Here is a 15,960-nt window from a genome sequence, read left to right as displayed (position 1 = left end):
GGCAAGACACTTAACTCTGGTTGCCTTCAAAAAATAAAATAAAATAAATTCCAAGAACCTGTTGGGCAGCATAGTATAATGGAAAGAGAGATGGCTTTAATGTAAAGAAAACTTCAGCTGAAGTTTTGCCTTTGACACAGTCATTTAAGCATATTCTTGCCCCCAGATAATTCTCAAAGACTTGCAGACAAGAATCTGATATTTGTTAGAAGCTGCTCACAGACAACTCCCTACAGCAATCAAATCATAAGAAATAATCACTGTAGCTTTCACTGTGCAACTGAACTAACATTATTATATGGAATCAAGAAATAAAGGGGAAATTGGAATGTTCAAATTAGCCTGAATAAGGGAACCAAGATTTCTTCTTAGCAGACTTTTAAAGGAAGGCAGGATGCATGTTAAGATTTTGAATTCTTATATTAAAAAAAAATCCCCAATCTATCAATAGGAAAATATATTAAGCATTTACTGAGGTAAGTACTAAGAGGTGTGGGTGTGTGTGTGTGTGTGTGTGTGTGTGCGCACATGTGCAGAGGAGGAAGAGGGAGACACTAAGATGATATAAAGGGAAGCAAAAAAACCCCAAAGCAAAACCAAATACCTAGTAAATGCTTATTAGAGTATATCAGATTGAACTGGATATTTTATTATTAAAAATTATTATATTTACTCTCCACTATTAGATTAGATTGTATGCTACCTGAAGGTAGATAGTATCCTCTTTATATTGGTACTTTAGTACATTGCTTTGCATGAAATAGTTATTCATTCATTCAGTATTAATTGAACTCAGTTTGCCCCATAGTGCCTCAGGGTAAGAACAGAAACTCTTTCTTGTAATACCAAAATATTATCCGTTAAAAACAGTAACATTAATAATGGGCAATTTTATCAGGTGACATCTTTGTGATAGGGAGATTTGGGGCACACAAATAAAAATTGCAAAAATCGTCATCATTTTAAAAAGGCATTTTGGTGAAAAGTGTGATTTGTATTACCTCAGTTATTATTTAAGTATCATGAAACCTGCTGTTCATCTGCTATTAATTTAGAAAGAGCATGAGAGGGTAAGTGGAGTGGAGTGGGACAACTACCTCCTGCTTCCCAGATGACCCAGATCTGCTTTTAACCAAACAAAGAAAATTATTTATGACAGGATAGACAGTACAGACAATCTGAGCAAGAGTTCAGAGGCTGTGAAGATATCTACTTTCTTCCAAGGCCTGGAAGAGATTAGATCGAATTCAATGAAAATCAAGCTAAAATAGAAATAGTGAACTGAACAAACATGATGCTTTTACATTAGAGTTGCCATCACTATTTGTTTATAAAGATGAGGAGTGTTGGGGGAGGGTCATTTGAAGCTGATTTAAAGATTAGTTAGCAGGTTTTTCAGGTTATTCTTAAACATTTCATGGAATAATAAAAATTAAAAGCTGAGAGGTACCTCATAAATCATTTAATGAAACTATTATTTTACAGATAAGGAAATTGGGGCCCAGCATGGTAAAATGACTTGCTAAAGTCACACACAAGTATTAAGTAGCAGACTTGAGACTGGACAGAGAAATGCAAATTAAAGCAATTCTGAAATACTATCGTATACCCATTAGATTGACTAACATGACAGAAAAAAAATGACCAAATGCTGGAGAGTTGTGGAAGAATAGGGATACTAATACACTATTGGTGAAGTGGTGAACTGCTCCATCCAGCGATAGTATTATTAGATCTGTACCTGGAAGACATTTTTTAAAAAGGAAAAACCTCTTTAGCTACAAAATTATTTATAGTAACTCTTTTTGTGGTGGCAAAGAATTGAAAATTGAAGGGGTTCTCATCAAGTTGAGAATGATTGAATAAGATGTGCCATATGATTGTATTATATTATTGTGCTATAAGAAATGATAAAGAGAATGCTTTCATAAAAACCTAGAAAGATTTATATGAGCTGGTATAAAGTGAAGTGAGCAGAATCAGGAGAACATTGTATACATTAAGAGCAATATTGTAATGATGATCAATTGTGAAAAACTCAGCCATTCCAATCAAATAATGATCTAAGACAATTCCAAATGACTCATGATAAAAAGTGCTATTCACTTACAGAGAAATGATGAAGTCTGAGAGCAGATTAAAGCATATTTTCTTTTACTTCCTTTTTCTTTTTTTTTTAACATGGCTAATGTGAAAGTATATTTTGCATGACTTCATATTATATGTAATGTGTATTTCTTGCCTTCTCCATAGGCAAAGTAAGAGATAGGAGAAAGAATTTGGAACTAAAAAATTAACAAGAATAAATAAAGATTTGAATCTTTCTCATAAAATCCAGTCTTCAATCTATCACACAATGTAGTTTGATCTAGATGATTTCTTGACATACCTAACTCAACTGTAGATTTCTATAGCACGTGTGGGTACATTCACATATGTGATTTGTTGGATTTTTCCCACAGGTAAAGCCAACAACAACGTGCGGTGGGATGAGGACTCTGTGGAGTACATGCCTGCTAACCCAGTCAGGATCGCCTTTGTCTTGATAGTACATGGTCGGGCATCTCGGCAGCTCCAGCGCATGTTTAAGGCTATTTACCATAAGGACCATTTTTATTATATCCATGTTGACAAGGTAATATATCACCTGTTACAAATTTTCTGTTTCACCATCTGCCAATCTATCTGTTTCTGACATCTTATACATCATATATCTTTTCTTCCCCATCATGAAGTTTGCCCATAGGAAAAGCCATTCTCCTCCATCTGTAACATTTGGCCTTTAATGTAGATCCTATTAAATATTAGGAGTGGGGAATGTTTTAAATATGTTTTGTTTGTTTTTGCTTATATGCTTCTTTGTCTCATGTTTTGTGGAAATTTCTATTAATATCATGTGTAACTGAACTGGAATGATTATAAGAAATCAAGAAATAAAAGGGATAGTTGGAATGTTCAAATTAACCTGCTCTGAGGATCCCTGCTTCTTAGCAGACCTTTAGGAGGAGAGAAGGACAATAAGACTCCCCACTCCAAGAGAACTATGTTTATTGACTAAATTTCCAGATTTCATTCTAATCAAAATTCCATCTTGAGACCTAGTTGCATTTTAAGCTCATTAAGGACTCTAGCTGGAATTCATTGATTGGAAAAATCACATTTTTTGGAACTCCAGTGTGCTACAAGGAAATGGAAAGTGTGGAATTTAAGTCAGTGTATTTTACATGCTGCTGAATGATTCTTTTTTTCTTCTTGGAAAAGAGGTCCAATTATCTGCATCGACAAGTGCTTCAGTTTGCTGGCCAGTACCAAAATGTACGTGTGACTTCTTGGAGAATGGCTACCATCTGGGGCGGTGCCAGTCTTTTGTCCACCTACCTCCAGAGCATGAGGGACTTGATGGAGATGACAGACTGGCCATGGGACTTCTTCATTAACCTCAGTGCTGCTGACTATCCCATCAGGTATGTTTATGGATGTGCACATGGTTGGATGGATAGATGGATAAAAGGATAGATGAGACAGTGGATTGATGGAAGGATGGACAGGTAGATAGATGGCTATGCCCAAGGGCAGAGGCCAAACTACTATAGTGGTTTCTTCCACTTATTACCTTTTTTTCTCTTTTCCCTCTCTATACTGCATTTCTCTGTCTCTGTCTCTCTGTCTCTCTCTCTATCTATCTATCTATCTATCTCTTGTTTTGTTTTGATTATTAATGGAAGAAGAATCCATGTTCCACTAAAGACATTCTTCCAAAGTGAGATGCTTGGTATTTTCTTTAGTTTTCATTAGATAATCTCTATAACCAAAGTATAACCCTTCAGATGAGACTAGAACTAAATTGAATCATTCTGAGGCAGTTAACTTCCCATTTTGGAGATGGAAGATTGATGTAATTATCACAATTATAGATATACAATTCCAGTCTGACTTATTTACTCTACTTCAAGAAGGATCATAACCAAACCATACTCAGACTTTAGGGAATTTCTTTTTAAAAAAAAAATCTGTTTCATTGAGTATCCCTTTTTCTTTTTCCTCTCAATCTTCCCCAAACCTCATCAACAAAAGTGCTATGATTGACTTCATGTCTTTAGTTCCTGGCATTGCCTATATACATTTTCTTTTCCCTGTGAGTTAGGAATTTACTGGACCTCAGACTTTCACGGTGGTGCCATTGTATTTCAAAATTTGTTGTTTGTTTTTAATTGGGGCTAAGTCCTGTCTATTGCTAAAGGCTCTCTCCTCTGTATCAAAGTAGCTTATCCCTTTTTAAAATAACAGAAAAATTCAACAGGAAACATTTTAAAAAGAAGTTTTCCATTAATAGAAGCTCTGCTTTTGATTCTCTTTTTCTGATCTGTCAGAAAAAGTTAAAAGGAGAGATGCACTGATCTCTTCTGGTCTATTGAGAAGAAAGGGGAAATTCATCCTTATTCATCAAGATTGAGATGGGCATAACCAAATTTGAGAGCATTGTTCTAAGGAAATATAGATAAAAGGATGATGATAAGAACTTTTTAAAGTGTGTATATTTAAAAAAACTAGATGTTATAACTGTCATCATGTATTCTTTTGTGTATCTCTGCATTTTTATTTTGTTGGCACTTTTTCAATTGTGTTGCCTTCCAAAGGGGAGCTGCAGTTAAGAGCCAATCAACATTTATTTATTTATTTGTTTATTTATTTATCAGCGTGTTACGGTTTGTACTGAAAAATAGTATACAGAGAAAGTAATAGGATATCCCAAGCAGCTCACAATTTAATAGGATAACGTGCACAAAACTGCATACAATCAATAGACAGCACAAATTGGGGATAATCAACAGAGGGAAGGGACCAGAACTAAGAGGCATCAGATCCTGTAGAAGGTTAAGGTTTTTTGGTGGGACTTGAAGGAAGCTTGGAGGCAGTGATGAGAAGGAAGAGAATTCTAAGCATGAGGAATATTCAGATAAAGTTCAAAGAGCTCAGAGATGAAGCATTTTGTTTGTGTAATATCCAGGAGGTCAGTGAAGAATGTGTGATGTAGTGAGGAATAAGGTATAAGAAAAGAGGGTTTTTTGTTTTTTTGTTTTTATAATCCCATTCAGCTGGAACTTAAGAAAGGATTGACTTGATCTGTCAAATAGCCTCATATCTTGTGTAATTAGGGCAGGGGTCCTCAAACTATGGCCCGCGGGCCAGATGCTGCAGCTGAGGACGATTATCCCCCTCACCCAGGGCTATGAAGTTTCTTTATTTAAAGGCCCACAAAACAAAGTTTTTGTTTTTACTATAATCCAGCCTTCCAACAGTCTGAGGGCAGTGAACTGGCCCCCTATTTAAAAAGTTTGAGGACCCCTGAATTAGGGTCTCAGACATTAATGGTAGACTAAAGAAAGGAAACTGTCTTGTTTTACTTGGCTATCAGTATAGCAGGAAATTGGCTAATTTTTAAAAAATTTGTTAGCTGGCACTGATTTGTTAAGACTGAATTTAGGCTCCTCCTTCTTTTCCCTCCTCATTTATATACTATGTCCAGAAGCATCCAAAAGAGAGACCCAAATTAGCCCTTAGGTATAATTGCTATCGACTTGGTCTCTATGAATCAATTCAGAAGAATTAAGTACTTATTCCGTATTATGTGTTGTGCTAGACTCTGGGGATACAAAGTAAAAAATGAAATGTCCCTTCCCTTAAGAAGCTTACATTCTATGCCAGGAAACAAAGTAGCACAATTTAAGAAAGAAGAGTCTGTAAAAGGAACTAACATACACTTATGATTAAAGAGCATCACAATAGGGAACTTGGGAAGAGCAAAACTATGTGTAGGGAAGTAGAGATGCTGCCCAGTGGTCCCCTCTGTTCCTGCAGCTCTGCCAGCTGAGCAGTCCTGAGCTGCTGGTCAGATAAACGGCATCATGGTTCTAAGTTCAGTAATCCAACCCATCTTTTCCCCATCCTTAGCAGGGAGAGAACATGCCCTGGGCCCCATTGTTACATCAGAGTCCATGAACATGGCACAGAGGAATCCAGGGAGCCAGTGGCTGGGAGAGGGCAGATGAGGATTTCAGTTCTGAGAAGTAGGCCAAAGATTTATTGGGAATAAATGCCTATCCCTTGAGTCAGGCCTAATCTACCTTCAACTAATGGAGTCAGGAAGGCTATCCAAGGCCACCCCATGTTGATTTCCTGAGCTGAAGTTGTAAATGTGGCCAATTAGTGGGGAAAGAAGCACGTTGACTTAGCTGTGGAGAGAGGAGCATGTGGGCAGATGCTCTCCCACCGCCTCTCTTGAAATTATTTCTGAGGACTCTGCAGTAGGCCTTTGGTTTGAAGCTTCACACAGTCCTGTTCCTGTGTGATGCCCAATTACAGAATGAGTATGAACTCACCCTGGGTAGAGATGGCACTTTGTAGAAGCTCTTTCATTGTACCTAATAATTCTCCAAGTCTTTCCAAGCTTCTCAGAGCAGACAAGCCCTGAAAACAAGGCCACAATGTTCTAAAAAGTCAGCAAGGAGAGCAACCCACCCATTGTCTTCTCTTCTTTGTTTCTCTGTCTCTTTCTGTCTCTGTCTCTCTCTGTCTGTCTCTGTCTCTGTTACGTGTTTGTGTCTCGCTGTCTGTCTCTGTCCATCTCTGTGTCTGTCTCTGATTTTCTCTTCTCTCTCTCTCTCTTCCTTCCTCACTTCCCCGTCTCTGTCTCTGTCTGTCTGTCAGTCTCTCTGTCTTTTTCTGTATGTCTGTTCTCTGTCTCTGTATTTGTTTCTTTCTCTCTGTCTATATCTGTTTGTGTGTTTGTGTTTTAGTCTCTGTCTGTCCCCCTGTCTCTCTCTCTGTGTCTCTCTGTGTCTGTGTCTGTCTCTATCTCTTCCCTCTCCTTTTCCTTCCCTCACCCTCTCTTTCTGTCTCCCTCCCTCCCTCCCCCTCTCTTGCTCTCTTTGTATCTCTCTCTCTTCCTCTGTCTCTTCTCTCTCTGTATACTTGTGTCTCTCTGCATGTATCATTATCTCTATATGTTGTGCTTCTCTGTCTCTCCTGTATGTCTGTCTCACTCTCTGACTCTCTTTTCTTTATTTCAATATCTCTCTTCGAGTCTCTTAACTCCCTTCTCTATTTCATTGTCTCACTGTATCTCTCCCACTGCTCCCTCTGTCTCACTGTTGCATGTGTTGGCTGTCTCTTTCTATCCTACTCTGTCTCTGACATTCCTGTTCCTCCTTCAATCGCCTGCCCCCACTCCCAGATGGTCTATTACCACTCTTAGGTTTGCCAGCTTCCAGACCAGAGGCAGTTTACCCATCATGTGCCACTGGTTCATTTTGCAATTGTTTTCATTAAGTTTCCCTGTATAGGAACATATGAATTTTGCACATGAATAGTTTTTATCCTGGGTAACTTTATGTTATGCTTTCACTTCCCATCTGCCACCCCATCTGTGCCACCCTAACCACTACTTCTCCCATGCCAAAAGGGATGAGCCAAACTCAGGAGAGGATGATGCAATCGACAGAGCCCAGGATGCCCCACTCCTTAAACTCTGGCTTTCTAAAAGGAATGAAGAGAACTGGGAGCCTGCTGGAGTAAAGATGACCAGGGTCAGCCCAGCAAGGCAATTATATGCTGCAGCACTGACACCCCCATCCCCTGCCTGTCTTGCCTCAAGATGCTGGAGCAGGAAGGGTGGGAAACTATTTTTAGTGTTTCTCTATTTAAGACCATATAAATTTTGTTTATCATTACATGGTATGGAGTTCAGATTTAGAGAGGTAGTCATTCCATTATACTCTGCTCTGGAGTCTGACTATATATACTGTGTTCAGCTCTGTGATACATTTTAGAAAATACACCAATAATAACTGGGGGAAAGGAAAAGTTACAGGTAGGAGGTTATCAGTGAAGAGTGACCAAAAGGGTGAGAAACCAAAACTCAACTGAGACATTTGTTTTAGCCAAATAGCCTAGCACTTCTCCAGCATTGCTGCCTCAGCTCAGTCTGGGGTGCCACATGAATGGTGGCAGCATCTTGCAGGTGTGGGAACTCAGTCCCCAAACATAAGGTGGGCTGTCTGACATTGTCTGTCTAAAATGATAAATTGCCCAAATGGGGAAAGAGCGATGTGGTCCGTGGCAGACATTATTCCACACAGGGGTGACTGGAAGGAATTGAGGAGGTTTAGACTATGGAAAATCATAGATAGCTAGAACCCAGGGTTGAAAGATTCAGGATCCTGACAATTCTTGACAGACCAGAATATTTGGTTAAGATAGATAAGAAGATAAAATTTATTGTGGATAAATATAAGGTTCGTATAATTAGGTTGGAAAAGTTGGTTTTATAAGTACAAGATGGGGAAAACATTGTTAGACTGAGTAATTTGTCAGAAAACAATCTAGGAATTTAGGTGGACTGTGAGTTTGCTGTGAATCCATGCTATACAGGCAGAGAACTAATACAACTGGATCATGGCCTCCAGGAATGAACTGATTGTCCTTAGTGTTCTGTCTGAGTCAGACTACACCTGGGGTATTGTGTTCAGCTCTGAGTATCAAGCTAGAGATTATCATACAGCGGAAAGTAGTTATGACAGTAAAAGCCTCAAATTCATTAAATATGAGGATTAATTAAAAGACATAGGGGTGTTTTGCCTGAGGAGAGTAGACTCTGTGCAGGGTGAAGAGGGGTTTAGTGGGGAGCATAATGCTTCTTTTCAGTGTATGAAGGCTTTTCACATAGATGAGGGATTTGATTTGTTCTCCTTGCTTTCAAGAAGTAAAACTAGGAGTATCAGGTAGAAATTACAGTGAAGTAGATTAATAATAAATGAGGGAATGAATGATAGCTGACATTTATATGTATTATATTTTACTATGTATTATCCTATACCATGCTAGGTGGTATACTCTGTGCCAGGTTTTACAATTATTATCTTGTTTGATCTGCACAACACCCCTAGGTACTATTATCTCCATTTTAGAGAGGAGGAAACAAACTGAGGTAAAGTGACATGTTCAGGGTTCACATAGCCAATAAATGTTTGAGGTGAGGTTTGAACTCATGTCTTTCTGATCAAGTATAGGCCCGGGGCTTTAACACTTGTATGCTCTAAAGAGCAGCTTAGTATAAAGAAACATTTCCCCCAATTAAAGTTATTTTAAAATTGAATGGGCTGACTTGGGAAATTGGTGTTTATTTTTGAGGCAGTGTAGGGAATAAGGTGTGTAGCCTAGGACTTAAGATATGAATTCTAATCCTGACTCAGGCACTTACTTAGAACAAACCACTTCAGCCTCAGTTTCTTCATCTCTAAAATCTCTAAAATAGTAATAGCACCTACATCCCAGGGATATTTTGAGAAACAAGTGAGATTATATATTCAAAGTACTTTGTAAACTCTAAAGTGCTATATAAATGCTAGCTATTATTATAATCACCAATACCATTACTAGGGATATTTAGGCAGGAATAGTGGCCAGTTTTGTTTTTGCATAGAGGGATTAGATTCAACATCTTATTTTGTATTCCCCAACAATATCTAATAAGTATGTATATATGAATCTCATGTGTGTATTCTCTACATAGTGGGAACCAAGGTGGTATTATTGAATGTTTAATTCAAAGCAACCTCCCTTAGGTCTGAGATACTGGTCTAAAAGTCTATTTCTAAGGGCTGGATAACTTCATTCCTAGAACTAGATTTCTAATTGACAGGGCTTTGTTTAAGATTTGAGAAGAATAAAGGCCCTATATTTGAGGTTACCTAAGAGATTTCCATATTTCAAGATAAATTTTCTTCAATTCTTCCTTGTACCCCTGGTAGAGAATCTTCTAAGAGTGATAATAAGATCTCCTCTCAAGGGATTGTCACAGAGCATAGGTGTTGGACATGGAGGTAAGATAAAAATTTAAAGAGTCAATAAGAAATCCAAACCACTAGAACCATCTGGAACCCCAGTTCTGGGGATTGAGTACTTGGCAAAGAAGTAACACATCTTCATCCTCAGATCTTTGGCCCTAGAACCTCTATCCCCACCCAAAGTAGGCAGAAACAAGAACTTTCAGCTCCCAAGAAAAAAGGTTTTTCTCTGAAACTGACAGCATAGCTCAAATACTGACTCCAGAGCCATCCTAGTGAGGACTCTTCCTCTCTGAACCTCCAGACAGTAGCATGAGCTGTTGGCAAGCCTCGTACTTAGCAATCTGTCCCTATTTGTGCAATTTATCATCTTAGACAGACAGTGTCAGGCAGCCAACCTTATGTTTGGGGACTGAGATCCCATACCTACAAGATGCCACTACTGCCCATGCGGCATGCTGAGCATCTGAGAGCGAAAGGAGGGGTGGCAGAGTTGGGGAAGTGATAAGTAATGTAAGTGATAAGTAATGCTCACTTCAGCAGCACATGAACTAAAATTAGAATGATATAGAGAAGATTAGCATGGCCCGTGAGCAAGGATGACAAGCAAATTCATAAAACACTCCATTCGGAGCCACTGACCTGAGTTCAAATCTGGACTCGGGTATCTACTAGCTGTGGTACTCGGGGTAAATCACTTAATTTTGTTTGCTTAAGTTTCTTCATATGTCAAAGTAACTGGAGAAGGAAATAGCAAACCTTTTAATCTTTTTGCCAAGATAACTCCAAAGGAGGGCATGAAGAGTTGGATATGACCGAAAGTAATTGAAGAACAAGAAAAAGAAGCAGGAAAAAGGCAGGCAAAGTTTGGAAGTATGAAACAATAAGAGAAGCTTAGGACCATCAAGTTAGAGCTTGAAATGATATTTGAGGTCATTGAGTCTTCTACAAATAAAGAAAGCAAGGGAGAGCCAAGGTCACACAGCTTGTAAGTGTCAAAGGTGGTATTTGCACTCAAGTACAAGACCCTATCCCCTATAGTAATGGAAATCCATGATTTTCCTTGATTCCTTTCCTATACTTTTAGAACAAGGTTATTTAGTGTAAGATTCTAAACTAAGAAACATGAAAAACATATATACATGTTGGATAGGGGATTAAGAGACCCATACTCTGACAGAGAAGTCTTTAGTCTTAGCTAGAACATTAACATGTGGCTCTGAGCTAGTTGCTCCGTCTCTGAGCCTTATTTAGTTCACTTATAAAATGACAAAGTTGGATTGAGTGGCCTTTAAGATTCCTTCTACCCTCTCTCCCAATTCCAAGCAATTTCCCTGGCTGAATCTCATGCTTGGAGTGTTCTCCCTTCTTAAATTCATCTCTTGGCTTCCTTTAAGGCCCAGATAAAGTTTGTTCTTTCAGGCAAGTAGTCTTTTCTGGTCTTCCTTTTAGTCTTAGTGCCTTCCTTTGAAAACAACCCCCTATTTATCCTCTTATATATCCTGTTTATGTAGTTATGACCTGTTTTCTACTTCATTAATCTATGAGCTCCTTGAGAGTGGAAAGTGATTTGTTGTTATATATGTTTTATTTTGGTTTTTTGCTTTTCTCTGTCTTCAACAGAGTGCCTTCTGATGTAGAAGGTGCTAATTGACTGATTGCCTAACAAAGTTTCATTCATCCAATAGGTACTCAGTAAAAGCATGCTGATAAAGATGGAAAAGTTATAATCAACACTTTCCTGTTCAGCAACTGGAAATAGATTTTTAGTAGGTAATAAGACTGATCAAATGATTCTTGGCCTTTTAGAGATTTGGATGCTCTCTCAGCATTAGTGATAAATATACCGTTGAATCTAGGATCTTGAAAATGGAAGGCATCCCAAAGGTCATTTTTGGCCAGATTTCCTGCTTCATGTAGGAATTCCCCCTCTGATACCCCAATAAATAGTCATAATAGCTTCTGTCAGACCACATCCAGCAAGAGGAACTATCCAATTCCCTTGTTGAATAATTAATTGTGAGAAAGTTCCTCTCTACTTGCTCCTAAAAATTGTTAGTTTCCCTGATGTAAGAACACCTTTCACTGATATACCTTAAAATGCTTCTGCCCCTCAGGTAGGTGTGCTTTGTTTTATTGCTATGACCAACAAATTCATCAATTAGTGGTCATCCTTCTGCAGGTGTACCTCTCCAAGTTTAGCTAGGCAAACTTGGAAACCAGATTTACAGCCTCTTACTAGGACTATATTTAAAGTCTTTCTATCTTGGTAAAGCCTGCTAAAGCATAGAATGCCCTCCACAATGAAATATTCATCAGAAAATGAATTTATAATAATAATAATATAAGTCTATGCACATTTTCCTATTACATAAATATTCATGTTTATACACATTGTAATATGTATTTACATGTTATTATATATATAAACAGCATTACCTATTTACATTATATGTAAATAATATCTACATATTTATATTATATATACATGTACAGTATCTACAACACATATATCGTAACATTCTATAACATTTATACAATACTATGTAACACATAAAATATGTATTTAATATAATGACATTATGTATAATTTATGTGTATATATAATAACACATATTAACCTCAGATCTATATTTCTTTTAGTTTAATCTCTGGTCATAAATATACATTAGGAAATAGGATCAGGTCATATAATTTAATTATTATGAGGAAATCCCAGATGAGGGAACATCTTCTATCACTTCCTATTGGCATATTATCATCTGTAAAACTTATTATTTTTGAGTTACCAAAAACAGGACTTCTTAAACTTTTTCCACTAGTGATCTGTTTTTGCCAGAGAAATATTATGTGACCCTGGGTATATAAAGTAAAAAAAAATAGGCGTATCAGTCATAATTTCATGACTTCCACATTTAGTTATGAGACCTCCAGTGGGGTTGTGAACCACAGTTTATGAAACTGGGGCCTATCGCACTAAGATATGAAAGAACTGACCTAGAGCCACATAGTCAGCATATGTCACAAGTGAGAATTGAAGCTCATTCTTCCTAGTTCTGAATCTAGTTTTCTACCACAGCTGTTTTGCTTTTTAGGGAGTAATAACAGAATAATTCCCTGTTCCAAATAGTGATGCTTAAGTATTCCCATGATCACCTTAGTCCCAGCTAAATATCTCTAGTTTACTCTACTGCTCATCTTGTGATGGAATTCCATTTTTCAGGTAATTCTGGTTATTTTCATTCACATTATTTACATTTTGTCAGTGCTTTTTTATAACATGCTTCCCAGAAACCAATACTCCAAGCACCCACCCCACCACTATCCTTCAGGTACTCTAAAAGAGTACAATTGGATAGCAACTGATTACTTTATGTCTATTTAGGCTAAGATTGCACTTTTGGCCTTATATCCCAGAGGCTTTAGGATTTATATTCAGTAATTCATGGGAGGTGATTGAACCAAACTCTAATCCAAAGGGTGATTCATGGTTCAGTATATTATGCAGTCTGACTTCTGTTGATTAGAACATTAAACTTCTATTAGTTTAAGCTCTCATTAGGCTTTTTGTTTTCTTTTGTTTTAGCAATTTGCTTGACACTATTGGCTCCTACTGAGTTTGTGGTCAATAAAAATCACCAACTCATTTCCCATGAAATGTTGCCCAGGCAGGCTTCATGCATCCTGTAGTTGTGCAATTGATTTTTAAAATTTAAATGCAGGGCTACAGGTGTATCTCTATTAAAGTTAATCTTGTAGATTTTGGCCCCATCTTCTTTAGCCCATTGAGAGCATTTTGAATCATGCTTTCATCAAATATTGTATTCAGTAACCTTTCTAATTTTGTGTCGTCAAGAAATTTAATAAGCATGTTCCTTATGTCTTCAGTCAAGGCAATGATAAGAATATTGGACAATTCAAGGTCAAAAACATAGTCCAATGGCATGCCGCACTAAAGAACCCACTCTAGATGACCCTGATATTCAAAGCATCAGGTTCAGAGAGGATCATCTGTTTAACTCCCTCATTTTACAAATTAAGGAAACTGAACCTAACAGAGGTTGTGACTTACCCAAGTTCCCATAGATAGTATTTGAATTTGAGCAATAGAACCACAAAGTCATAGCCCTTAAGTCTAATCTATATTCCCCAAAGAACTCTCAGTAACAACATACCTAATATACATCCTTTACTTGAAAACCTTGAGGGCATGGAATGTGTTTGTTTTTATTTGTATTTTTATACCCAGCACTTAACACACTGCTTGACACATAGATGTTTAATAAATGTTTGTTTTATTGATTGATTGATTAAATTACTTTATAGTATCTATGGAAGAAGAACTTGCAGATTCCTAGAACATTATCAGAATTATCTAATGGGGGACAAAGAATTGGAAGATTCATTATTTTATCTCTATCATTTTCTTTCTGATCTAGACACTCATTGGATATTTTAAGGCAAAGGTATCAAACATACAGCTTACAACACTTCCAAATGCAACCTGAGCTAGATTAAAATGTGATGGGAAAATAGAGAATATTATGTTTACAAAACTGTTAATATGCAGGCCACAAAGATCCTTAGCTACAGATTAATGGTTTGCATTTCTATTTGTATTTAATACCATTTGACCAGGGAAGGGCAAGGCAACCAGAGTTAAATGACTTGTCCAGGGTCATACAGCTAGTAAGTGTCAAGTGTCTGATGTCAAATTTGAAATCAAGTCTTCCTGACTCCAGGGCTGGTGCTCTACCCACTGTGCTACCTAGCTATAGCTCTCCCTCCCCTACACTCTTATCTTTTTAACTCAAATACTCCCAAAAAACATTGCTATAAATATAAAAGATTCAAAATATAAGGCTATTAATTTCCATTTCAGGAAAGCCTATATGTTGTGTTCAAAAGCCACATTGTGTTCAGAGCTGTTCATCTTTTCTTTGCTTCCTTTTAGGTTTTCTTTTGTTCTCTGCTGTGCACTTTTTATTCCCCCTCCCTTTTTTTTTCCATGCTCTCCCAAGAAAACTATAATTTAATATGGATGCATGCATATATAGATACATAGATATGTGTATATATACATATATACACATACTTATATATATACACATACATGTACATAGATATCTATAATGATTCACATATATACATATGCATTCATATACATATTCATATATACATTCATATACATATGGGTAAAACTGTACTACAGTTATTTCTACTTATCCTCTGTTTTTCCAAGGGTGGATAGCATTTTATTTCATAAATCCAAATCTTTCCATATTTTTCTAAATCCATTAGCTCATCATTTCCTACACTATAGCAATGTTACAACCTTACAAGCTTGATTGTTTTAAATAGTCTAAAACAATATTGATTAATAGGGTGGATGTATACTGTGATTTCCCTATTTTTTTTCCTTTGATTAAATCTATCCTAGATTTAACTTTGTCCTAGATCATGTTTACTCCCCATGATTTTCTTGCATAATAAATTTTATTCCTGATCTTTATTTTATGTTTGTGGGTAGCTCTTATTTTTATAAAATTTCCTGAAAACAATGTATTATTTTTAATGAACTATCTGTATGGGTGAATTCTTCTAATTCATATTCTAAGCTATAATTATTCATTTCCTTCCTATTTTCCTCACTTTCTCATTCTATTTCTATCCCTCTTCACACCTTTACTTTTCTTCCACCCCTCACCCTATTCTTATCCCTTTTGACTCCTTTATTTTATCTCAATGCCCTCCTGTTACTTAATGAAATCCCCCCAAAATCCCTCGCTTAATCCTCTCCTCCCACAAGGATTCCCTTGCCCTCTTGTTTCTGATTTATCTGAATTTAGAAGACTTTTATAACCTTACAAATATATATGTTGTTTCCTCTTTATCCCTTTCCTGTTAATCTACACATCCTGTACCTCCCTATCCTATTCCTTCACCCCCTTATTTCTTTATAAATCTAGAAGACTTTTATTTTCTTCTAAATGTCTATGTACTTTCTTTAATCTAGATCCTATATGAGCAAGATTCCCTCTAAAAATTCCTCCTTTATCTTCTCCCTCCTTTACCTTCATTTTTTTCTGAATTTAGAAGACTTTTATACATGCAT

At 36.9% G+C, this 15,960-nt stretch overlaps 1 protein-coding gene and 1 non-coding gene across 2 annotated transcripts in view; both read left to right on the top strand.

Moving 5' to 3' along the window:
* XYLT1 (xylosyltransferase 1) overlaps positions 1-15,960 on the top strand; it is a 414,523-nt gene that overhangs the window by 278,060 nt on the left and 120,503 nt on the right. Inside the window, exons 4-5 of the mRNA XM_031942799.1 lie at positions 2,463-2,635; positions 3,262-3,464. Of these exons, the coding sequence (XP_031798659.1) occupies positions 2,463-2,635; positions 3,262-3,464 (376 nt within the window). The remainder of the gene's footprint in view (positions 1-2,462; positions 2,636-3,261; positions 3,465-15,960) is intronic.
* Positions 10,373-10,479, top strand: LOC111719325. The gene has a single exon (XR_002769509.1). It is a non-coding gene; the product is annotated as a U6 spliceosomal RNA (small nuclear RNA).

This window comes from Sarcophilus harrisii, chromosome 1, assembly GCF_902635505.1.
Source record: "Sarcophilus harrisii chromosome 1, mSarHar1.11, whole genome shotgun sequence".
Lineage (NCBI taxonomy): Eukaryota > Metazoa > Chordata > Mammalia > Dasyuromorphia > Dasyuridae > Sarcophilus > Sarcophilus harrisii.
This window is presented reverse-complemented; position numbering and strand designations above follow the sequence as displayed.